Here is a 26,011-nt window from a genome sequence, read left to right on the forward strand (position 1 = left end):
AAAGTATTTAGAAAGCATACAAGAGCAGGAATGTAATAAATACAAAACCACATTTGTGTTTTGTTCTGAGTTAAGAAAAAGAACTTGTTTGATATATCTTATGAATATGTCTCGACTGGATGGCCTCGATAAATTCCTATGCCTTATCTAACTTGTTCTTTCTGCCAATGCAGAATGAAACGCAAAAGCCATTTTTGTGTATTTAACATGTAAACACCTCTCCATTAATAGCTTGTGCCTGGATAACTTGGGAACCCACTTATAATGCAGGGTCAAGTGTGGATTCCATTTTTTTCCCTAAAAATTGCCAAAAGATATAAGCCCCTATTTGCTAAACGTGAAGGAAATTGTATTCAAAACTGGTAAATGAAACTTTAATGTGTCACTCATTTTATTGTCAAAAACAGCAGTTAGTGCAGAAAAATCTGACTCGTCATGAATTGTGCAACTTTTAATAGTAAGTCATATCTTTTGTTAATTTTGTTTTTTTACAAGTAAATATTCTCAATACATGTAAATAGCATTATTGGATGTAACTTTGACACATGAAAATGTCTGACACATGAAAATGTCAGTAATGCCTGCTAGTGTCAGCACTTTAAGATATAAACACTAATTAAAAAAGTTTTATCAAGTGAAATTTTCATGTTTTATTTCTGTTTTTTTTTATACTTTGGTTTCAGTGTAATCATTAAGAATTGTGATACATTCCAATTTGTACAGTGTCCATCAGTGGTCACAGCTATGTCAACTAGCATTCCTGTGATAACCTAATTAAGTGCTGACTGTTTTGATATTTGATATGCAGAATTGTTGTGTATTGTTTGGATCATTTAAAAGTAGTCCAGTTCTACATTGTCAAGTTAATTACATCTTTCGCATCGTATCAGATTTAAAGGGTGTTATCAAACATAATCAGTGGTTTATTCTACTAATTGACACATTTTAGCAATGACAGCAAGGGAAGCAAACAAAAGAAGTACTCATTCATGGAAAACTCAATGAGGGAGTGTTGATGTATTATGATTTATCCTGCCTGTCTGTCCATTTGTCTTATGCTCATTCAGTGTTTGATTACTGGGTGTGTAAAGCATAAAACTTATCTTAATGATCGTGCTTGCTATCTTTAGTTATTTCTGATCTAAAATAAACATTTCCTTTTTAGGCTGTTCCAAGCTTTCAGCTGACAAGGACTGGTGGAGCTTTTAATCGCTTGATGGCAGAGTATGTACTCGGCTACATCATAGCCAGAGAGAGACACATATTGGAAGTGTTCCAGGAACAGCAGAAAAGAAACTGGGCTAAGTATGATCATTTAAGGGATTCCTTAATAAGTAATTGAATGCCCATTCCTTCTACATATTGGAACCAGTATCTATTTTTCTACAGCCTTTCATTATTGCTCTAATACATTCCTGAGTCACAATAACATTAAGAATTAAACTCCATTACTTTTTCAAATCCAGTTCTACTGGAAAGACAAATTCCATCTGCCTTGTCCATATACTAGACAGACAAAGGAATGAATTCTGATCGTTATCTATCTTCCCTTGCTGCTGCCAGGCGAGTATGCATTAGCTGGATGTTTAACAGTTCAAGCTCTCACAAGTTTTGATATACATTGTATACTGCTTGGCATCTAGAAATCCAAGGATATCTTTGTTATTCCAGACCCATCCATCTAGAAAGTCGTTATGTTTGTTAATGTATCTGCTATATGTATTTTCTTCTTTTTATTAATATCTGTGTGAATGTTATGCAGTTGTGAATTCATTTTATTCTGACCTTGTGTTCCAACAGTATTATTGGTGCTTATTGTTGGTTGTTTATTCGTGCACTCTGCCTGCAGTTTTCACTTTATTGTTGAAGTGGCAAGTATTGTTACTGTAATATGTGAACACTTTTGGGTTGTTGTTTTCTGATATTTTTGTTGTTATAGTCTTTTTAGTTGAACTTTGACAGATTAAAGTCAATGAGGACATGCATGATACATGTCTCCCTTGCATGATGTGTTCATTATCTTCTGTCTGCAGTATATGTGCAATGTGTCCAGAAGGCATTTGGTTCACAGGTTTGCTAACAAGCTTAAATGATCATTGGTAAAGAACAATGAAGCACCAATGCTGTTATGGGCCTTGTGAGAATTTATATTCCTACATCCTTTGCAAATCTTCATTAGTGTTTCATAAAAATGGGAGAGTGTTCTCCGTGATTTAGGCAGCTATTGAGATATTCTTCAGACATGGGTGATCCATACATATATCTTTCCATCTTGCTTATTGCCTCTGCACCAGCTGCCAACTAGTCACTGTAGCTGTTTTTCCAGTCAAACCTTTAACGATGGGTTGTCTGCCACTTAAGCAAGTAATGCAGCATACTGGCTGGACATTCCATGGTGTGTAGAGACCTACAGAAATCTATTGACTCAATCTGTCCATTTTGCTGCATATTAGCAGTTTCAGAGCTGACATTGCCCAACTTCAAACCAAACTTGTGCGGTTAATTCTTTGGTAGACTTGTAAGACAAAGATGAATACCTCTCCTTCAATTTGCTACCGCAGTCAGTTGTTTTGTTTTGGAGGGCTCCAGATTTTGTTTATCCACTCCTCCCCCTTTCCTTTTCATCTTCCTCTTCCATAACGTACAGGTCATCCAATCTAGAGAAGGTGAGTGTCTTGCAGTAGTATGCGAGCAAGAAAGTCCCTTACTTCAATGATATACAAACAACATTGCCTGGTTTGGTGAACAAGCAACAGTTTTGTTCCATTGATTGCCTTCATCCCTGCGTGCCCCCCTCCCTCTCCCCCCCCCCGCCAGTGAGTGGTTTTTGTTGCATGTTGAAAGAGGCAGCTGAGTGGGGAAAACTCATTTGCATAGGTTGCATTCCATGTTCTTAGAGGACAGGATCCTGTTGGGTAGAGAAGTGGTGGATGGTTGCTGTTCTGGTGCAACACAATACTTTGGCCTGGGAAGGTCCCAGTCTGATTAAAAACTAGACACATCAAGCTTCAAGGGCTCTTTTAAGGAATTCAGTTTTACTGGCCTCCATGATTTTAAAAGGTCGCCATTGTGATCAAAGAAACATAGTTGTAAAGAAAGAATTAAACTCATTGAGCCTATCAAACTGCTTAATAAGTTTAGAAGTCTTGTGAGTATGGATTCTGGAGTATACCCTGATATTATACTAGAGAAGCATTCAAGAAATCCCATGCTTCCAGCACTCTCATAAATACATCTGCCCACCAAAGTCATAGATATGTCTGTTAACAAAACTCATAAATATGTCTGTCTGCCACATTCATAAACATCTCCTGTATTCATAAATAAACCTGTCCACCACATTCATAAGTATCTCCTGCATTCATAAATAAACCTGTCCACCACATTCATAAATATTGCTGATGCCTTAAATTGATGGAATAGCTGAGTTTTAGTGGCAAATATTGATGAAATTAGTCTTCTTCCCAAAGAACATGATCCAGTAGCTGAATGCTTTCAGGAGACGTTTTAAAGGAAAATGATAGAGTTAATTTTAAGAACTTCACCATATACAGCAGCTTTTCAAGAAGGTACTGATAAGGTTACTGGAGGAGTGCCCATCTTATAGAGAGTCCTTGGACCTGTAATCCAAGGATCATGACTTTGATGCATGTTAGGCCAGCATGGTTTGGCTGCCTTGGTGTGTCTTTGAGAAAGTCACTTAGCTCCCATTTCTTCTGCCTGATAGAACCAATAAAATATTAAAAGTGCCATTAGAAAGAACAACAAAAAATTAGTTCCCATTGTCACAAAGAATACAACTTCTTGCAGCAAAAGTAATATCAGTACTACTCTGTGGATGTAGCCATTTGTATGTTGTTACATAAAAGCGTTTCACTTTGTTTAATATATCTCCTTCCGAGATCTCAAATCAGTCAATCTTATTGAACCGTTACTGGCACCTGTTGTTTTGCTTGGCAACTTTAATGGCCACCATACACTTTTGGGCTGTAAAGATTTCAGCAAGAGGGAAAAAGATAGGAGACCTTGTTTTAGAGCACAATCTTTGCCTTTTTATTAAGAAGTCATATACCTGCCAACATTCTATGAAAGAATTCTATTCATCTTGAGATTTGACTCTCTGCAATCCATCTCATTTACTTCTCATGGGAAGTTGGTGATAATCTGTGCCACTGTCCATTTTCCAATATTTAAAAAGTAATATTCTCAGACCTTAATGGCTTGGACAAAGATTAAATTGAAGAAGTAATTGGAAAATCTGATGACATTGTCACAACCTTACAAGAAATCTCAAATACATAAACCAAAACAAGACAGTTATTCTGAAAACTTTTCTGTTTCAAACACTGGAAAGGTTTCTTTTAATTTTGACTTTGCTGAAGGTTACAGTAAGCCTTACACTCTCAGAAAGTTGCAAGACTATCTTGATCAAGCCCCTTGACACTTAAACAGGAACATATAATATCCACTATCAATTTCTGAAACATTTACTTGACACAGCTCTAAATCCACTTCTAAAACATTTACTTGACACAGATCTAAATCTACTTCTAAACATTTACTTGACACAGATCTAAATCCACTTCTAAACATTTACTTGACACGGATCTAACTCCACTTTTAAATATTTTGAACAATATTTAGGAAGTTAATGACTTTTGCAGTCATGGCTAGAATCACTGTTACCGGGTGTCAGACCTGGAAAAGACCAAACTGACCCTTCCAGCTATTGCCAATATCATTAATAAGTTGTATTTTCAAAAGCATAGAATGAATGATAAATGACAGATTACTCTGGTATTTCAAATCCAACAATCAACCTCTTATGTTCAGCATAGTCTTGGCTACCAGAGAAGCACAATTGACCATCTTGTCAGACCTGAAGCATCTATTACAGAAGTTTTCATAAAGAACATATAGTTGTGGGTTTTATTCAATTTGGAGAAACTTATGACTCCATTTTTTGTTATGCATATTTAATTTAATTGTTTGTCTGTTAGTTTAAAAAAATTTTTTTATTGCATTTCATGTTTTTGTAATGTAATATTGTTTGCTGGACTTGACCTTGCCCAAAATTGAGTTAATTTCTGCTTGACCTGATTGATTTGTTTTACAGTGACAGGTGGAACAGTATATTCTTTACCCAATGAGGGCATTCATTTATTACTGGGCAGTGACCTAGCTGGATACGGTTGTGGTCAATCCAGTTGTAACTGACAGCATTGTTTGGATAAGAAAGTTGATCCTATTGAAAAAGAATTCCCTGATTTATACCCAGCTTGTGCAGTTACTAAAGCTATGGCAAAGAAAGCTCTTGAGAATGATGTTGATCAGGAAAGTATTCCTTAGCCGACACATGTATTTGTCAGGCTTTTGATGAGGTCACTTTCACTCCTTGTTTGGATCAGTCAAAGGGTATTGATCACAGTGATCCTCTTTTAACTACTCATTCTCTTTATTCTAATCAGGGTGACAAACGACAATCTTATGAGACAATGGAGACATCTCAAGGTGTCTGCTGGTGACAAGTGGTCAGTTAACAATCACATTGTAGTTCCAAAATCATTGAGACAGAAAATTCTTAGTCTGGCTCATGAAACTCCTTTGCCTGGTTATTTAGGGATTAATAAAGACTTATCACATTATCTTGAATTACTTCTATTGGCCAGAAATTAAAAGTGATGTTTGTAAATACTGCAGATCTTGTCATACTTGTCAAATGGTAGGAAAACCCAATCAGAAGATACCTAAGGATCATCTGCAACCTATTCCTGCATTTCACGAACCAGTTAGTAGAATAATGGTAGATTGTGTTGGTCCCTTACCTAAGACCAAGTCAGGTAACCAGTACTTTCTATAATGTGTGCATCAGCAAGATTCCCAGAGGTAATTCCTTTGAGGAATATTAAAACTAAAACATTAGTAAAAATTTTGATAAAGTTTGTTTTACTAATTTGGCCTTCCCAAATCTGTCCAATCTGATCAAGGGTCAAATTTCATGTCTGGAATTTCACAGCCAATTATGCTTGAATTTGGCATTTAGCAATTCAAGTCAGGAGTGAAATTATTGTTCGACAGAACTTCAATGGAGAGAACTTCTGAGTCTGCTAATAGAGTTCTGTCTCTATTGCACATTCTTCAAAATTTTCTTCAGATTAGGTATTATGGCCCTTAAAAACTTAGGAAGAAAATGAATGAGTTCAATTATAATAGTACTCCTGGTATGTAAATATGTTAAAGGAGTATGTTGAGAAAGATAGCTAGGATAATTATGCAATTAATTTAGTTGTACCTGTCCCACTCCATGAGGATTTATGCGAATGAATGCAATCAGACTATTAATTTTGGAGTAACAAATCTTCGGAATTCAGAAATTATGAATAATCTGGACCAGAAACTTTCACATTTGCAGCAACAAGAAAGGAATGAACTTAAATAGTTATTGTTGAATATGAGCACTTATTTCCAGATGCTTCTACAAGAACAAACAAAATCTACCATGACATTGAGATTGTAAGTTCCACACTTGTGAAACATCACCTGTACAGGAAGAACCCTCTCAAACAGGAATGATTGAAAAAAGAAATTCTGTATTTGCTGGAGAATGATTTCATTATGCCAAGTAAAAGTGACTTGAGTTCACCATGTATACTTGTTCCGAAACCAGATAATACTTTCCGCATGTGCACTGATTATAGAAAGGTGAACAGTGTGACTAAAACAGATTCATTTCCATTACCAAGAATTGATGACTGCATTGATAAAATTGGAAATGCAAAGTATGTCACCAAATTTGACCTTCTGCAAGAATTTTTGCAAATTCCACTGACAGAATGAGCAAACTTTAAATTTCAGCAATCGTGACTCCAGATGGACTTTATCAATATAAAGTGATGCTGTTTGGGATGAAAGTTTCACCAAGTACTTTTCAACGCTTAATGAACATGATTACATCTGGTCTAGATAATTGTGATGCTTACATCAATGATGTCATTATTTACAACAACACCTGGACAGAACATTTAGTGACAATTCGGAAATTCTTTGACAGACTCGCTGATGCAAGTTTGACAATTAATTTATCCAAAAGTGAGTTTTGCCATGCTTGTGTAACATTTCTAGGACGTATTGTGGGACTTGGACAAGTTAAAACTTTAGATGCTAAGATCAAGGCTATCTATGAATTCCCTGTTGCTGTTAGTAAAAAGCAACTGATGCAATTTTCGGGTATGGCAGGATACTATCAGAAATTTTGTTCCAATTTTTCCATAATTGCTGAACCCCTGACAAATTTATTGAGCAAGAAAACAAAATTTCATTGGTCTGAAAAATGTCAGGAGGATTTCGATCAGTTAAAGGCCGTATGAGTGTGCCAGTTCCTGCAGCTCAAAATTTTAGTCGATCATTTAAACTATTTGTTGATGCAAGTGATGTTGGGGTTTAACAGTATTGATTCAAGAAGATAAAAATGGTGTTGATCATCAAGTGTGCTAATTTTCTAAGAAATTAAATAAGCACCAAAGAAATTATTCCATAATTGAGATGGAATGTTTGGCTTTGATTTTGGTATTTCAAAACTTTGAAGTTTACATTAGTTCAGCTATTTTTTTGGTTATTGTGTTTAGTGATCACAACCCCCGTACTTTCATTGGCAAGATTTAAACAAAAATCAGAGATTATTAAAGTGGAGTTTGTTGTTACAGGAATATAATATTGACACATCAAGGAAAAAGACAATTTAATAGGAGTATTTCATTTATGTAAACAACTAAAAATATCTTCATTATACTCAATGTGTATGAGTTATTAACCAAATTGTTATTCAGGTAAACAAGAAGTGGTAAATATGTTGATCAGGGTCAGGGTTCTGGAGATTCCCACATGAATTTTATAGGTTATTGTGTTGTAAGTGAACAAGGCTCATTAGACCATTGTGGAAGGTTGTTTTCCATTAGGTAATGCTTGTTTTTAGAAAATGCTAATGTGACCTGAGGTCAAGCAGAGAACTGTATTATCTTGTGACTGTGAAGATTTTGTGCTTTAACATCTAGCACATTCATTTGTATTGTGTTGTGTCCAGTTTGACCATAACAGACACATCATCGCCTTCAATTTTGGATCTCTTTGGCACTTAAACTGAGTTTTATTCAGGACTTTTTATTAATAGGACTTGTGTCTTTAATTTTTGGATTTAATTCGCAATACCGTAAGTTCTTTTTTTTCCCATTTTTTACTTTGTATTCTAGTGAAATAAATTATTTGTTAAATTTTACATAGCTTGTTGTCTTCACTCTTTTCTGTTACTTATTTTAAGAGCATAGACTTGTAACAATTGAAATATGGCATAATGTTTGACATATTCAAGCTTGGTACAAGGTGCTTCTGACCTAACTTTATCTCCAATTGTTTGAAAGGGAGGAACTTTAGAATTAAGTAATTAACCCATGAGCCAAGCTGTTAGGTAGTCCCGTCAACACAGTTGCTGAAGCCTTATCATTACCTGTGTCCCAGAGATTCACTGACAGTGCTTGACTTACTGATACCTGAAATACAATTATGTACATAATTGTAGAAATTGTATGCACCATATGGGAATTTTTAAACAATTGTGCATTACGGTAAAAGGAAGAATGAGTAACAGATGCTTCTCTTGTCATTAATTATCCCAGAAATTTTTTGAATTCATACAGGTACATTTTTATGTACACAGAAATTACATTTGTCATCTTGTAAACTTGAGCCTCAGGGGAAAATTACAAGCATCTGTGATAGGTATATTTTGCTTAAACTTTACTTACCTTTCTTCTTTAGAATTATCTCTTGAACATTTAAAAACTAACAAAATACTTTAAACAGCTTGGAATCATGTAAATACATGCTTTTATTTGTTTCTGGTCTTATTACAGTAAGTGCTGACCAAGTGAACATTATAATTTTCCCAAACACCAGCATTTGTTTTACTGATTCTTTGAAGAGATCAACATGATATTGTTTAAAGCCATCAACATATATATGAACATTACACTTTATGCACATGTTAGTTACATTCATATGAACATTACACTTCATGCACATATTAGTAACATTCATATAAACATTACACTTCATGCACATATTAATAACATTCATAGGAACATTACACTTGATGCACATATTAATAACATTCATAGGAACATTACACTTCATGCACATATTAATAACATTCATAGGAACATTACACTTCATGCACATATTAATAACATTCATAAGAACATTACACTTGATGCACATATTAATAACATTCATATGAACATTACACTTGATGCACATATTAATAACATTCATAGGAACATTACACTTCATGCACATATTAATAACATTCATAGGAACATTACACTTCATGCACATATTAATAAAATTCATAGGAACATTACACTTCATGCACATATTAATAACATTCATATAAACATTACACTTCATGCACATATTAATAACATTCATATAAACATTACACTTCATGCACATATTAATAACATTCATATAAACATTACACTTCATGCACATATTAGTAACATTCATATAAACATTACACTTCATGCACATATTAGTAACATTCATAGGAACATTACACTTCATGCACATATTAATAACTTTCATATAAACATTACACTTGATGCACATATTAATAACATTCATAGGAACATTACGCTTCATGCACATATTAATAACATTCATAGGAACATTACACTTCATGCACATATTAATAACATTCATAAAAACATTACACTTGATGCACATATTAATAACATTCATAGGAACATTACACTTCATGCACATATTAGTAACATTCATATAAACATTACACTTAATGCACATATTAATAACTTTCATATAAACATTACACTTGATGCACATATTAATAACATTCATAGGAACATTACACTTCATGCACATATTAATAACATTCATATAAACATTACACTTCATGCACATATTAATAACATTCATAGGAACATTACACTTCATGCACATATTAGTAACATTCATATAAACATTACACTTAATGCACATATTAATAACTTTCATATAAACATTACACTTCATGCACATATTAATAACATTCATAGGAACATTACACTTCATGCACATATTAATAACATTCATATAAACATTACACTTCATGCACATATTAGTAACATTCATATAAACATTACACTTAATGCACATATTAGTAACATTCATATAAACATTACACTTCATGCACATATTAATAACATTCATAGGAACATTACACTTCATGCACATATTAATAACATTCATAAAAACATTACACTTCATGCACATATTAATAACTTTCATATAAACATTACACTTCATGCACATATTAGTAACATTCATATAAACATTACACTTCATGCACCTATTAATAACTTTCATATAAACATTACACTTCATGCACATATTAGTAACATATAAACATTACACTTCATGCACATATTAATAACATTCATTTAACATTACACTTCATGCACATATTAATAACATTCATATAAACATTACACTTCATGCACATATTAATAACATTCATAGGAACATTACACTTCATGCACATATTAATAACATTCATATAAACATTACACTTCATGCACATATTAATAACATTCATATAAACATTACACTTCATGCACATATTAATAACATTCATATAAACATTACACTTCATGCACATATTAATAACATTCATAGGAACATTACACTTCATGCACATATTAATAACATTCATAGGAACATTACACTTGATGCACATAATATTTCACAGTTATTAAGATGGTGCCCTCCTCTATCTGTAACTAGCACTACTGTATCATTTTTCTGGTAGTCTCTGATAAGCAGTTTTGCCAGAGTTATTGCTCCATTTGTCTTGTTGTTCCAGTTATCTCATTAATACAAATCTATCAATTTAGATGGTGATATTAAACAAAAACCAAAAATGTACAACTACCATTTTTTTGTTGTTGCAGTTTGGTATATGCTATATTGTGCCCTCAGCTGGTGTACAATGTCCACTCTGTTTGGGTTATTGTTGTACTCCATCATGTTAGATGGTGCTCCAAGTTGCCTGACTTTTCTGGAGCTGTGCTGCATGTTTTCTCTATGGCTCTGGATCTATGGATGGGTCTAGATCTGCTTCTGTCCATCCAAACACAGGCAGTAAATTCCCTTACAGTACCATCTTGAATTCGCCTGCAACCTTAGGTTTCTTCTGAATATGCTGTAATGGAAATCCTTTTCTGTTGATTTTACCATTCCACATGCATGCCAACTATTACAAATTTCATCATTACACTTTTTATTCACTTAATTATCTTATGCTTGTCTGCATATGGATAATGCTTATTTGTACATAAAAATAAAGCATTGAAAAGTTGTTTCCCCATTGTTATTATCATCTCTTTAATATCCCATATAAATTCAAGAACATTTTCAAAAAGGAGACTGTTGCATTAGAATGAATTTTCTGCTCGTTTATTTTCAAGGACTTAAGAAATTGAAAGCAGGTTTGCTATGAGGTTTTGAATTATAATAAGACTGGGGTCCGATTTGATTTTCATTGTTTTCTAAAAGTTGTAGAGAGTTACAGATTCTGTTTGATTTAAACATTGCTCTTCAGTTTTTACTCAGTACATTTTTGAAAGACTTAATAGATTGAAACAAAATGTGATATAGGGGTTAAATTAAGATGGCCTAGGTCAGGTTGATTTGAACTGTTTTCTGGCAGAATATTATTGATTTTTGGTCTTTTTTTTATCTAAAACTTTGCACTTGAATTTCTGCTTTAATAATAACTTTCGAAGAATATGCAGTGAAACAAAATTTGGCACAAGGCTTTGATTTTCACTGGTTTCTGGTGAAATTTTACAGAATTATCATTATTGCTTGACTTGGAACTTTGCCCATGAATTTCCACCCAGCATCTTCGGAAAGACTTCAAGAATTGAATCAGATTTTCGTGTCAGGTTTCATATTGGGAAGATCTAGTTGATATTTGGGGGCCCCATTTGGCTGTGTGGTCTAAAGTGATCTCTGTTACGGATCACTGCCATCTCACCTCTGTCTGCGTGGGTTTGAGTCTCGGATGCGGCTAATGTGGGTATGTGAGAAAGCTTGCCAGTAGCTTCTCATGGGTCGATGGTTCTTTCTGGGGTTTTCCTGAGTTCTTCCTCCACTATTAATACTGGCTGCCATGTATGGCCTATCATGTGCTGAAAAGTGGTGTTAAACCCTACAACAACAATAACAACTAGTTAATATTTGAATTTCTCCTTTTATCAGCAAAATTTTACACACTTATGGCTTCTGTTTGACTTACCCATCAGCTGCATCACATTAGCAGGGGCATTTGTTTCTTATGGACACACACAGACACACACACATTTTTATGTTATTGTTTTAAGATAGCAGTGGATCTTTAAGTTTTAATTTCACATTTTAGTGCAGAGTTCAAGATGTGCAGACCATTGTCGCAACTCAGGATAGGAATTCTGGGTGTTGGAGAGATTGGAAAGGAAAGTAAGCACACTGCACCATATGTAAATTTTTCAAACAGATTTGAATTATTTCTTTCTTCAATGCACAAAGATCCATTAGTTTAAACCTTGTTAACATTTTTGAATAGTGATCATGTTTCAAAAATAAATGTTCCTGCTTTGATAAGGATTCAAAAAATATATTTGACTATTAATATTATTTTACTTCCACATTCCCTTTACAGCATACATGCCAGCCATTAAGCTTTTGGCATAATCATTATGCTTTTTCTCACCAAATTCCACTTTACACTCATCTGTATATGTATTACGCTTTTTTGCTATAACAAAAATAAAAATAAAGCAATTAAAAAAGTTCTGTGATTTTTGTTTTCACATCTTTAAGTATACTCCTATAATTTTGAGTAGATTCCTAAAAAGATGACTGCTGCATAAGAATAGCAGAAGAGTGCTTTCCTTATTTGCTATTTATAGCAACTAATACCCATTTCCAAGAAAGCAGACAGGTATCTTCAAATTTGATCTTTGCCTAACAGATTCATTATGTTGATAAGCCAGTGAGTTAACAGATCCGTCTATGCTTTTAAAGAAAATGGTGCCACATGTTAAGCAAAATGGCTTTATGGTGTGAGTTGTTTATGTTATACGATGGAAAATGTTAGAGCAGATGGATCTCATCAAACTTCAAAACAAGTGAGATCAGAAAAAGTGACAAATCAACACTGCTTTACAAACTTTAAAAGAAGAATATGAGAGTAATGTAATACAGCACTCTGAGCATCTGACCTTGATTACTGTGGAATATCTGTTCATGATCATGCAGTAGACTAATTAAAGTGAGTGCTGAATATAATTAATTTTAAATATATTTTGTGTTTGTATTCTGGTTCTAATCCATATGGATTTTGTCCTTTGTGACAAGAATTTTGACTAGCTTCAGAACCAGGTTAGTAGCAGAATAAATGTATCTTTAATTAATGCTGTAATTCTGGCATGTATTATATAGGTTACACTTTTTACACCCAAATTTTACACTTATAGTAGCAATAATTGCCCTTATACCACTTGGGTGGTTGGTATGTATGCTATGGCAGTAAATTGAAGAATGAATTGAATGCATACTGTCAGTGAAAACTGAAGGAAGAACTGCATGAAATTATTGAAGTCCATACTAAAAGAAGTTTCATTGGCCATTTTTCATACCAGTTGCAATATCATATTTACTCCCATATAAGTCAAGTTCAACTGTAAACAGCATTGACCCTAATCTGCTTTGCATGATGCACTGGCAGATTAGGGAAATGTTGGTTTTATTGATTACTCCATGCACATTGCATAGTCCCAGATCTACCAGCACATTCTGTGATGGCAGATCTGGGTCTGTGCAGTTTGCAGTTGAACTTGACTTACAAGCAAGTATACCAGGTATATGATAATACATTTTTAGATGCTGCAGTTACCATGCATTTTGACATTTTATTTAGATATGTATTATGAATAATGTCCAAATAATATTTTTAGCACACAATGTAGCTATTAAATGGATTTGTATGAATTGATTGTACGAAAGTTATAAAGGTATATTAAAAATATTAAGTACAGTATGCATGCTTCAGTGAGAAATTTCTTACGCAGATGAGGGGGATGTTAAGTTCACTTCTAATTCTAAGACACACTCTTTTATAAAAATGGGCCTTTGGTACAAGTTGCAAAGTGAAAATGATGATTTCAAAAGTTTTCATTTCTGTTTTTTTCCTTCTCAAATTGCAATTGGTGAACTGGAATTTATAAGGGAAGAGTAGAATGCTAACAGTATGGACATGTTTTTCCATGAAATATGTTATATGATCAAATAAGTAATGGGATTACTCTTTGCTGCCACTGAAACCAGCCCTACCTGAAGGGCAGTAAAAGGGCCTGTCTTTGTCTCTGTCACTATCTTCTGAGTGGCAGAGTGGTCTAAAGCACTCACTGTTATGGATCACTGCCATCTCACCTCTGTCTGCGTGGGTTTGAGTCTCAGGTTTGGCCAACGTGGGTAAGCAAGAAAGCTTGCCAGTAGCTTCTTGTGGGTCGGTTGTTCTTTCTGGGGTTTTCCTGGGTTCTTCCTCCACCATTAATACTGGCCGCCATGTATGGCCTATCATGTGCTGAAAAATGGCATTAAACCCTACAACAACAACAACAACAACAACAACACTTGGGGCCCCCTTTTTAGTTTGTACAGTAAAATTAGCAGTGTACATTAGTTGGATGGAATGTGGAAGTAAAACCCACTTTTAAGTAGAAATATCATGAGTCATATAAAATGTTTAAGGTTCTTGAAATGTATCTTCTTGTTTCTGTTTTAGTTGCCAGGACTTGTAAGACATTTGGGATGTCAGTTTGGGGCCTTACCAAAACCAGACCGATTGGTGAAAAAATGTGTTCAGCTGTTGACACTTATAAGTATGTAAAACTTTTTTTTGCATGATAAACAAATACCAGAAATTGTAGACTTTTTAATATATAGGATTCATTTAAATGGCACAAAAATCTAATCAGGTTGTGTACATTTATATACCAACCAACCAACCAACCAACCAAAGATTTATTTGCCTAGTTTGTCAATTTTAGCATAATGATGGTAATGATCTCATTCAATAGATAACTTTAGTAAGAGTGATAGATACAGCAAAATCATTTCAATGGCAAGAAATATAAGTAACTCATCTACTGGTATAAATGTATACAAACATATTTACAAGATTTAATTTGTCAGATAGTTTCTACATTATTGACTTATTAGCTAATGCTTGGCCAACTTGACATTTGTGAAATATTTATTATGAAAATCTGCATGCACTGAAAAAGCAATACTGAATCTCAGCTGAACATTTTCCATTTTGTTGAACTTGGACAATTAAATGAAAAATTTCAACAAAATGAATTTGTACCTAATACATATCATATGTACTCAAGTCGAGTCAAATTGCAAAAAACTAAGATCCTGACCAGCCGTATAATAATGTGCCTGTAGATTAAGGCTGTATTATTTATTCTACTGATTAATCCTAACAAACTACACAGAATCAGATCTGCCAGCACATGTTGTAAAGGCAGATCTGGGTCTGTGCCAATTGCAGTTTGACTCATCTTATAAGCTAGTCAGTTTGGTATGAAAATTTTCAGGTGTCTGTTCAGTCAGTGAGAATTCAGGCAAATGGTAGTATGAAAACTAAGTAATTATAAGTTTGCAATTGGTCAAGTTTCATTGGGATTATTGATAAGCTTTAACTAATTGAAGTTAATTCAATCTGATTGAAATAAGTACAGTGTGACCCCGCTATAACACAGTAGTTGGGAGCCATAGAACCCGACCACATTATAGATCAAACCGTGTTATAAGCAACCAGGTCAGTTAGCTGAAGAAAATGTACTGAAAATAAATTGTGGGGGGTGTAAGTAATAAATGCGAGTGGTAAAATACGTGCTTCATCGGCACAGTTACCATCTTAAATTGATGAATATTAAATGAGAAATACACCTGTAGTGAAAATGGAGAAGACATATATAATAGTTTATTTAAAGAACCATGAATTGGTACATATATGTGAATCCTGTTTATCTATAAATGTCTAATGTATAGCGTGAATAGAGCATCAACACCGTGTACTCACCCACGAACCTCATCATATACATTGAATCCACAATACAAGTGATTCCATCGAAAATATGCACACATACAGCTTTAAAATATTCATTAATTTTGTAACAGGTCATATTGGTCTGAATTCAGTGGAAAAACATAGCACAATCAAGTAATGAATGATGAAGCACATTTATTTTTCAGTATGTTCCAAGTTGGTAAAAGTTAGTTTGCATTTTAAGCCACCATTGGTAGCGTTCGTAAACATAAACTTTTTCCCTGCAAAAAGGAAACTTTCACAGCACAGTTAACGTGTTCCAGTCATGTTGGAAAAGGCAAAAATATGTCAGATTCCATCACTTTTATTTAAGTTTGGTACTGCCTTCCTTTGAAGAAAAGTTCTTTGCTGTTATTGAAAGATTGTAGCTGGCTTTCTTTGATGAAGTGTGCATGCGCTATTGAAGTCATCGCTGAAGGACAGCTTTGGAGAACCAGACAAATGCCATTTCTTATTGTGGTGGCAACATCAAATAATTGTATTGCATGATTGAGATTTTTTCCATTTGCTGAGTATGTTTTCGTAACAGTCGGTGCTTCAAAGGTAATGTGTTTCCTTTGAAATTTCAGCAAACTGTTTTATCTGGGTACATTTTAAAAAAGGAGTATGTATTATTATTTTTTACATTTGTGGTAGCAGCGTGATGCTGCCTTCCATGCATGCATCTGAAAATTAACAAAGGTTCAACAGACAATAGAGACGCAGGTGTTCTGATGACAGGGATTATTACAGAAACTGAGAGCGTTCTGAAGGATTTAATTCTGAGTGAAAAGAAGAGGAATTTTACATACCATCCACATACAAATGTCAGTCTTTGTAAATATATTAACTACTAGTGAGCGGCTGTAAATCCGATGAAAGATAGATTACGAGATAATGCCTCGTCTGGTTGATCTCTGTTACAAGAAATGTCAGCAGCAAAAAGGTAGATATCTCACAACATGCAGTGCTCATACTAGATGTCAAGATAAGCGGATTATGATATAACAATGCACTGTTTAGATGGTTTGTCAATATGGACAAAGAAGAATTTGTTTATGTAACAATAGATAAATTTCAGCGCATTTTATATCTAGTTTGTGGCTTCCTTTCATGGGCCCTCTGAATTTTTCCACTCCAAACCAATGGTTGTATATTCAAGTTTAAACAGCCAACAATGTCACCAATAAATAAAAAAAGCCACATGGTATGTTTTGCAGCCAATAAGGAAAAACAATCCAAGTTTGCAGCATTGGCGAAGACCTACGCAATCCCAGAATAAACTTTGTATGCATTTCTTTCCTCGTACTTTTAAGAAGAAAAAAATACTTTTTCATTTATGGGAAAAATACATATAAAATTTCAGGAGCCAAGCCACGATTGTCTTGTATTATTCATACATGATCTCTTCTCCAAAATGATAAACTTTTTTTCTTTGTACTTTTTAAGAAAGAATTTTTTTGTGCACAAGAAAAACACATGTATATGAAATTTTGGGAGCCACGCCATGACCGTGTTATGTCTGAATTCGTTTCATAACGGAGCGCGCTATAGCGGGGTCACACTGTAACAGCTTCTGATAAGTGGAACTGGTAGGCACTGATATGAGGTCATGTTCTGTTTTTCTTTTCATTTACCGATCAAATTACAGCTTTCTGATTTCTGAAAGTGTTTAACATCATTGGGAACATATCATTAATACTGATAATTCTCCCTAAGATGAAATGCAGTTCTTTTTTTGGTAAAATATGTGGATCTAGAATTCCAGAAGTCACCAGAACATGAACTTTGAAGTTGTCCATTGCTGTGCCATGATTACAGATTCTTCAATGTAAATGGAATGAAAACAGTAAGTGATTGATAAGAGTAACATATATGAAACAGAGGACTGCTTTCATTTGTATTGTTTCATCTTGAATCGAATGTCAAAGTCTTGTAATCTATCAAAGTGATATGTCGACTCTCCTTCTGATGCTGTGCCGTTGCCAACAGTCACTGATAAAAGTCAGGAGGGATATGGGACTACAACTGTATGAATAGAGTAAGTCAGTTTCTTACAGAATTTGATATTGAGACAGTTGACTTGAAACACTTTTTAGAGTTTGTCATTACTTGAATACTGACAGCCTCGTCTTTTTTTTTTTGGTACAAAGGCAGATTTTATCGGTGTAAAGGAACCTCTGATGATCAACAAAAGCAATCAATTTTCACGCACATTTTTGGTCAGTTACATTTTGCTGCTAGTTAAAGTCTGCACAATCAAAAGAAAATATTTTTAAAAGAAGCACAGTCCTACGTGTACATGTACTTAAACTGGCATAGATTTTGGTCAGTGTGAGAAAACTGTTGCCTTGCTGAGGCTACCAAAGGGATGCGGCTATTCACAGGAGATAAAAAAGACTTAAACCACTGACATTGTAACAATAACTTAAGTGTTGTAAAAATGTGTGATTTGTTACATAATCACATTTAAAAGACCATCAATTTTTTTTCCTGCAACCTGGCATGACTGAATTATTATTTTTCTTGTGCTTTAGAAATGGCATTTGGTTTTGGAAACAATGCTCCTCATTTTTGGTTCTAGAGATGCATAATCATTGTTCTGCAGTACATTTGTCGATTAGACCCTGGTATCTCAGAACCTAATTATGTTGACAACTTTTTCACACCCCCAACATAATCGAGAAAACTGGATTTGACTGTATTTACTTTTGTGCTGCAGTGCTGTTAAACATGACTGCATATATGTACACTGTTTTACTGGAAATCTTGACTGCATTGGAGAATCATAGTGGTATTGGGCTAGCCTAGGATGGACAAGGGGATATGGATGGATGAATTGATAGACCAACACCTATGATGGACAGGGAGATAAGGGTTGATGAATCAATATCCAATGAAATTTAAAGACCCTAAGAACAAAAATATCTGCTCAATCTGCCAAGGTGTAGATAAGGTTAACATATCACAACCTTGGCTAGTGAAGAAGTGGTGGATGAATCGATGGATTAACAGCCTGCAATGGACAGAGGGATATGGGTGGGTGAATCAATAGACCAACACCCCAGGAGGGACAGAGGAATATGGGTGGGTGAATCAATAGACCAACACCCCAGGATGGACAGAGGATATGGGTGGATGAATCAATAGACCAACAGGATACCACTGAAGCAGTAGGGTAAAAACAAACAGCATTTATTTTATACATGCTGGAAGCATGGTATTCCTATTGTAAAATCTCTCACAAATGAATATGCTTTTCGAATGGTGATCCATATGTTGAAAAATTCATTTTACCCATGCAGACAAATTAATCTGGAATTGTAAACTGTGGTATGGATATTCAAAATTTGCGTTGCTCTATTGCCACTTCCAGATCTGAAGAAGAACTACCTGAGTTATTACAGTCATGTGATTACATTTGTAATGTTCTACCCAGTACAAAGGATACACAGAACCTTCTATCAGGGGACACACTGTCCAGGTGCCAAGAGAAGGTATCTTTTTACCTGTTTGCATTGTTGTATTCCATCAGCACTAATTGTTACCATCTTCCACTGTAAAATACTAAATTCAGAGTTGTAGTATTGTTTAAATGTCAGCTGTATAATCTTACAGAATCAATTAAGTTAAAGAAGCTTCTGACCATTACACAATGGTTTGATTTTAGGATAATACAGAATGACCATTACACAATGGTTTGATTTTAGGATAATACAGAATGACCATTACATAATGGTTTGATTTTAGGATAATACAGAATGACCATTACACAATGGTTTGATTTTAGGATAATACAGAATGACCATTACACAATGGTTTGATTTTAGGATAATACAGAATGCTCAGGTGACTATATGTTGGAAAAATCTGCAAAGTGGACATTTTAGAGAGGATGTGTTTTTATATAAAATGGTACTTACAAGAGTTTTAGGACCCTCTTTTTACCTTTCAAAAGATACTTGCATTGCACATATTTGTTCATGCAGAATATGTTTTTCTTTTTAAGTAAAGGACCATTTAATATGAAGAAATGAAATTTGTTAGATACCTGAGTAAAGAAAAAAACGATCTGTTTTGTCCTGGATAAATACAGTACAGATCTACGTAATCAGTCAGTAGTGACAATATTGGTAAATATATTACACATCAGCTAATCAAGTGAAAAGCTGTCAGTTAAATATACATGTTCTCCTTGACATAAATTGTTCTTGAGTTTGGTTTAACCTAATGCTCAACACAAGAGTCCATGCAATAAAAAAAACTTGTGCCAAATTGAAAGCTGATTTGTGCTAGATGAACACAGAAGATTAACTTTTATCTATGGTGTCCATAAGAATAAGGTTATTTTTTTATCTGTGGTGTCCATAAGAATAAGGTTATTTTTTATCTATGGTGGCCGTAAAAATAAGGTTTATTTTTTATCTATGGTGTCCATAAGAATAAGGTTATTTTTATCTATGGTATCCATAAGAATAAGGTTATTTTTTTATCTATGGTGGCCATAAGAATAAGGTTATTTTTTAATTAGTTTATTCTTCTTGATTTGATTTTGTCTCAGTTAGGCATGAAAGTCTCAATAGATTTTATAACTAGAATTAGGTCAGTGGCATGCTGATTTTCAAACTTACAAGCCATGCAACTTTAAGTAAGGCCAGCAATGTTGATGATGTGTATAGATATAAAAAGTGAATATATCTATACACATAACCAATATTACTTTGGTCGCTTCATATTCAGTGTGTTCATGTTTATAGGCTAGAAAAGAAATCTTCACAGTTACAACACATGGACAAGTCCCATATGCCAGAAACATGACTTGGGATCTGTGATGAATGCATATTTTATTTCATTTTCTCATGTCCTTCAACAGTCTAAATGGTTATAGTGTGGGGATCTCAACAATTTCCAAGTGATGACCTAGGGGCAATTTGACTACCCCCATGTGGCATGACTAATGGTGTATATTGGATGTGTGATTGATTTCATCTCATGTCCTCAAACTTACATGTGGTTCTAGGATGGGGCTCTAAAGAGTTTCTCAAGCAATATCAGAGAACAAATACACTACTCCAGGGGCATGACTTATGGTCTGAATTGAATGTATATTTGATTTTATCTTCTGGTGTCAATCAAACTTGTAAATAGTTCATGGGGTGAGAAACTCAGCAGTTTCCAAGTGATGACCAAGAAGCAAATCCACTATCCCAGAGGCATGATCAAGAGTCTGTATAGGATGTTTGCCTGATTTCATCTCATCAAAATAATAATTTATACAAGGATGGTGATCTCAAGAGTTACCAAATGAGGATGCGGAGGCACTGTTCCTTTACCCATGCAGCATGACCCAAGGATGTAATTAAATATGTTTCATATTATATATCTGGCATTGATAATGATACATAACAACTTTAAATTCTAAAGCTACGTACCTAAGAAAGTATTTTTGAGATTTTAAAAAACAAACAACAAAAAGCAACCTTACCTCCAAGCTCCACTCCTTGAGGCCATACCAGAATTAGAAAACCATTGTGAACATTTTACAGACCCATCCCAAAAATATCCCTATGTTTCAAGTCTGTATGTACAAATATGTTACAGGATGTATGCTATAATGTTAACGGCTGAATGAATAGATGGGCAAACAAATGTACATGTAAGCAAAATGACCTCATCCCATTCTTTTTAGCTGTAATCATAATAGACCAGAAGAGCTTTTGGAATGGCATGTTGACTATTTGTCCAATGTGGCTGCCACAGTGGCCAACTTGAAAACTTTTATAAATTTTCCTCCTGAATGGATGGTCATATGAATATGGCTTCTTAAAAAAAAAGACTTCTTATGATGTCAAGTTGATCTTAAAATAAAACGGTGCCCATCTGACATCCAACATGGCCATCATGGCAGCCATTTTGAAAATCATATCACTCAAAAATATTAGAACACTGATCAGTTAAAAAGAAAAGATAGTTTTATCTTGGATTACTGGAAAATCTTTTCAGCCAGTAGAGCACCAGTCTCATCAAGGGACTCCTGTTATCAAAAGCTTATGATGATTTATGTTTTGATTCAGGTCCACTTTGAAAAATTTCTTACTTGAGTTCCAGCTACATTCTAAGGTCAGTTTAATTCAAACAGTATGGTTTGCGAACAAACAATAACTGTGATACATATTTCACTCTAGTCTCATTGATTTGCTGCTTAAGAAGATTCATACATTTGGAATTGTTTTTATATCTATACACATCAACACTGCTTTATTCACTTTTTATATCTATACACATCATCAACATTGCTTTATTCACTTTTTATATCTATACACATCATCAACATTGCTTTATTCACTTTTTATATCTATACACATCAGCATTGCTTTATTCATTTTTTATATTTATACACATCATCAACATTGCTTTATTCACTTTTTCATGAATGTCTTATCTGTTTTATTTCAGAGAAGTATATTTATAAATATTGGAAGGGGGACTGTGATTGATGATGCTAGTCTGGTTAATGCTGTCAGGTATGTCATATATAAATTACAGGTGTTGGGAAATCAAGTGTTCCCTGTATATTAAGCTCTTCATCATACAGCTGGCCCCTGTTATGATGTGGGTATGGACATGGTCTTATTATTACTAGTATATAATTTATACCACTTAATTTCTTGTAAAAATTGGTTTGACTGTGGCCAGTTGTAATGTGAGATTAAATTGTAGGATTTTAATGCACTATGATGATTCAGTCTTCTTTGGTCATAACAGATCATAACAATGGCCTCACTTATAACATAGAGAGAGAGAGAGAGAGAGAGAGAGAGAGAGAGAGAGAGAGAGCAGTCTGTTTTTGTTGAGACAACAGATGAATAATTCCTTAAATTTCTGTAACTTTGGGGGTGAATCCCTTAAGAGTTACACTTTTCTGTTTTGTTCCTCTCCTTTTAGAAATGTTAAAACTAGATGTTGCAGATATTGGATGAAGACAGTTTTTCCTGAAAATTGACTGTTCTAGAAACTAGGACAGTGTGCAGTCTGTCTGGTTGTTTACTTTTACAGTGTTTGTTTGGTTTGAAACACAAACAAGATTAACAATGTTAGGGGAGATCAGGTTAAATATAATTAATTGATAAATAAAATGATAAATTTTGTGCATATTTCATATCTTGATGGGGGGGCCCTGAGTGGCAGAGTGGTCTAAAGCGCTCTCAGTTATGGATCACTGCCATCTCACCTCTGTCTGCGGTGGTTCGAGTCTAAGATTCAGTCAATGTGGGTATGTGAGAAAGCTTGCCAGTAGCTTCTCGTGGGTCGGTGGTTCTTTCCGGAGTTTTCCCGGGTTCTTCCTCCACCAATAATACTGGCCACCATGTACAGCCTATCGTGTGCTGAAAAATGGCGTTAAACCCTACAACAACAACATATCTTGATGCTTTTGATTTTTGAAATTGGTAAGGGTGGGGTACAAAGAAACAGTAGGCAAGGTGCATACTTTACTGATGAAGGTAGACATACATATATTAAATTCATTCAGGTTAGTACATTGTTGCTTTGGGAACACAACAATTGGTAAATCACTACATCATTGTAAAATCTTGGTAAACATTTTATTTTAGAACTGGCAGCTTACAAGTTTCACGAATTAAAGATTAAGTAATGACCAGGATTAAGTTATGGAGATGTTTTGTTTTTTTTCACTTAAACATAATATGTATTATTTTTTTTCAGTGTTATGATCTATCCAGATTTGTTAGAACTTCAGTCCTGAAATGTTTCATAATAAAATGAAGTTTGAATGACAAGATATGTTTGCAGACAACAGTATCCACAAAATATCTTCATGTACAGTGGTTTCTGATTATACACACACCAGACAGAATGGAAAGAGTGATATCCCTGGATTCTATAGGAGAATGCTTAATAATAGTAGGCAGAATTAATACAAATAATAATGACCTAGTAATTGATTGGTAAGTAAGTAATAAAGTAATTAGTAACTAATTAACTAGGTCATCATGCAAGTGTGTCTGCTACACACTAGTGCATATAACACCGACTCAGTTGCATCACAGTTTTGGCGATGTGTGCTTAGCTGTGATGGCGTATGGACTGGTGTGTGCAGGCAAGGCGATGGGTGTCTTTTACCTTTGGACCTGGGTTCAAATCTCCATAGAGTAAGAATTAAAAATTCTCTAACCTGTATGTTAGTGTATATATATATATATATATATATATATATATATATATATATAATGTATCTTCCCTGAAGATGGTGTCTCATAACTGTAAAAATATTGTATATAAAGTATCAGCTTGAAGAAGATGTCTCACAAATGTCAGAAATTGCCAATTTTGTCAGAATCATTTTCTTCATTGCTTCCCTTCCTCTACATAAGAAATTTCCAGTATGAGGCTGAGATCACTGATAAATCCTATGTTCAGAATGAGTATCACTCCATTACATTTCTTTTAGTTGTATTACATTACATTTGTATTACATTTGTCTTTTAGGAAAAACTGGATTGGTGGTGCTATACTGGATGTGTTCAATACTGAACCCTTGCCTGCGGACAGTCCTTTGTGGTCTCTGCCAAATGTCATAATTACACCTCATATATCAGGAACCAGTATGTCTCAACCAGTATGTACGATAAAATGTATTATATTTTTAAGGGAGATTATCATGTTTAATGAGACAGAAGATTTATAGCTCACTTGGCCATAAAACATACCTGCCAACCTCTTAAAATATTTTCTGAGGATTTTGAGACTCAGAAAATGTCTTTGAGGTCCCAAAGGGGACCTTGCATGCTAACCTTAAGTTACATTGTATAATTGACCTTACCCAAGATGATATATTGCTCTGCCTATTGAATCACATGACACAATGTCTTGTTAACCTCCAAACAAACATTCATTATTTGGCAGAGAAGTATGTTTCGATTTCAGTGATATGTTTGTTATAAAAGATTTTTATTACTTTTCAAAATATGAAATTGCTAAGTTGCATAAATTATACCGCAGTAGACAATTGTCACACTTCAGTAAATTATGAAAATCAATTTTAAAGCTGCTTAGCTCATTCGGCCCCAGAGGTTTTTGTCGTTTTCGCCTGAAATGTGCATAGGAAAGACATTTGGGGAGCTATTTCTGAATACATCGTAATACATCGGATTTCATGAAACTAATGCCTAGTTTTATTAGAAACATCATTTTCCATTGGTTATTTTGCTTGCGCATGAACAGAAGGGTAAAAGTTGGAATTTTTTTTTTTGCCTAATGGACCCATCATTTTCGTATGGAGACTGCTCTTTATTCCAAATGCCCACATTATCCTAGTTTTTGCAAAGGATCACCTGTCTGTGTGCAGTTCAGACTGGTCTGCCTTAGAGCTGAGGCCAAAAGGTCTAAAATCCAGACACAAAATCGCATTCTGACCACGAGCGAATTTTGGGTGAAAAAAATCCAGGTCCAAAAAACTAGGTTTTTCCCTCTGTATTTTGTAGTGCAACTAGAACTTCCCGATTATTTGGTATCATTGTAGAGCTTTAACAGTCTGCTTTTTTGTAATACCACCCACGTTGGTGTATCTTAAATGACCTTGATACTGCAGAGCTCGGAAATAGGGTACAGCCTCATCACGCCTACAGACGGGATCTGGGCCGAATCAGTTAATAACGTATTGATGTAAAAGGAAATTCACTCCAGCAAACATTAATGCCTTTAGTATACAGTATTATCTTATTAAGTTTTAATGGACATTCTTTTATGCTGCCTTTGAAGTAAATGATTTAAAAATATTTTACACAATCGTAAGCAGTT

General features: G+C 34.3%; 1 protein-coding gene across 7 annotated transcripts in view; it reads left to right on the forward strand.

Annotated features, from left to right (window-relative positions):
• The window catches only part of LOC149796171 (uncharacterized), a 45,227-nt gene that overhangs the window by 13,814 nt on the left and 5,402 nt on the right, over nucleotides 1-26,011 (forward strand). For 6 of the 7 annotated variants that reach the window (XM_089966115.1, XM_089966111.1, XM_089966118.1 and 3 more), the window contains 6 exons: nucleotides 1,166-1,305; nucleotides 12,473-12,549; nucleotides 14,879-14,975; nucleotides 19,569-19,689; nucleotides 22,649-22,716; nucleotides 24,701-24,830. In XM_089966115.1, the coding sequence (XP_089822241.1) occupies nucleotides 1,166-1,305; nucleotides 12,473-12,549; nucleotides 14,879-14,975; nucleotides 19,569-19,689; nucleotides 22,649-22,716; nucleotides 24,701-24,830 (633 nt within the window). Of the gene's footprint in view, nucleotides 1-1,165; nucleotides 1,306-12,472; nucleotides 12,550-14,878; nucleotides 14,976-19,568; nucleotides 19,690-20,022; nucleotides 20,108-22,648; nucleotides 22,717-24,700; nucleotides 24,831-26,011 lie in introns of all 7 variants that reach the window. The other variant, XM_089966114.1, reaches the window with a different exon arrangement.

This window comes from Sinohyriopsis cumingii, chromosome 7, assembly GCF_028554795.1.
Source record: "Sinohyriopsis cumingii isolate HCF-2022 chromosome 7, ASM2855479v2, whole genome shotgun sequence".
In the NCBI taxonomy this organism is placed as follows: Eukaryota; Metazoa; Mollusca; class Bivalvia; order Unionida; family Unionidae; genus Sinohyriopsis; species Sinohyriopsis cumingii.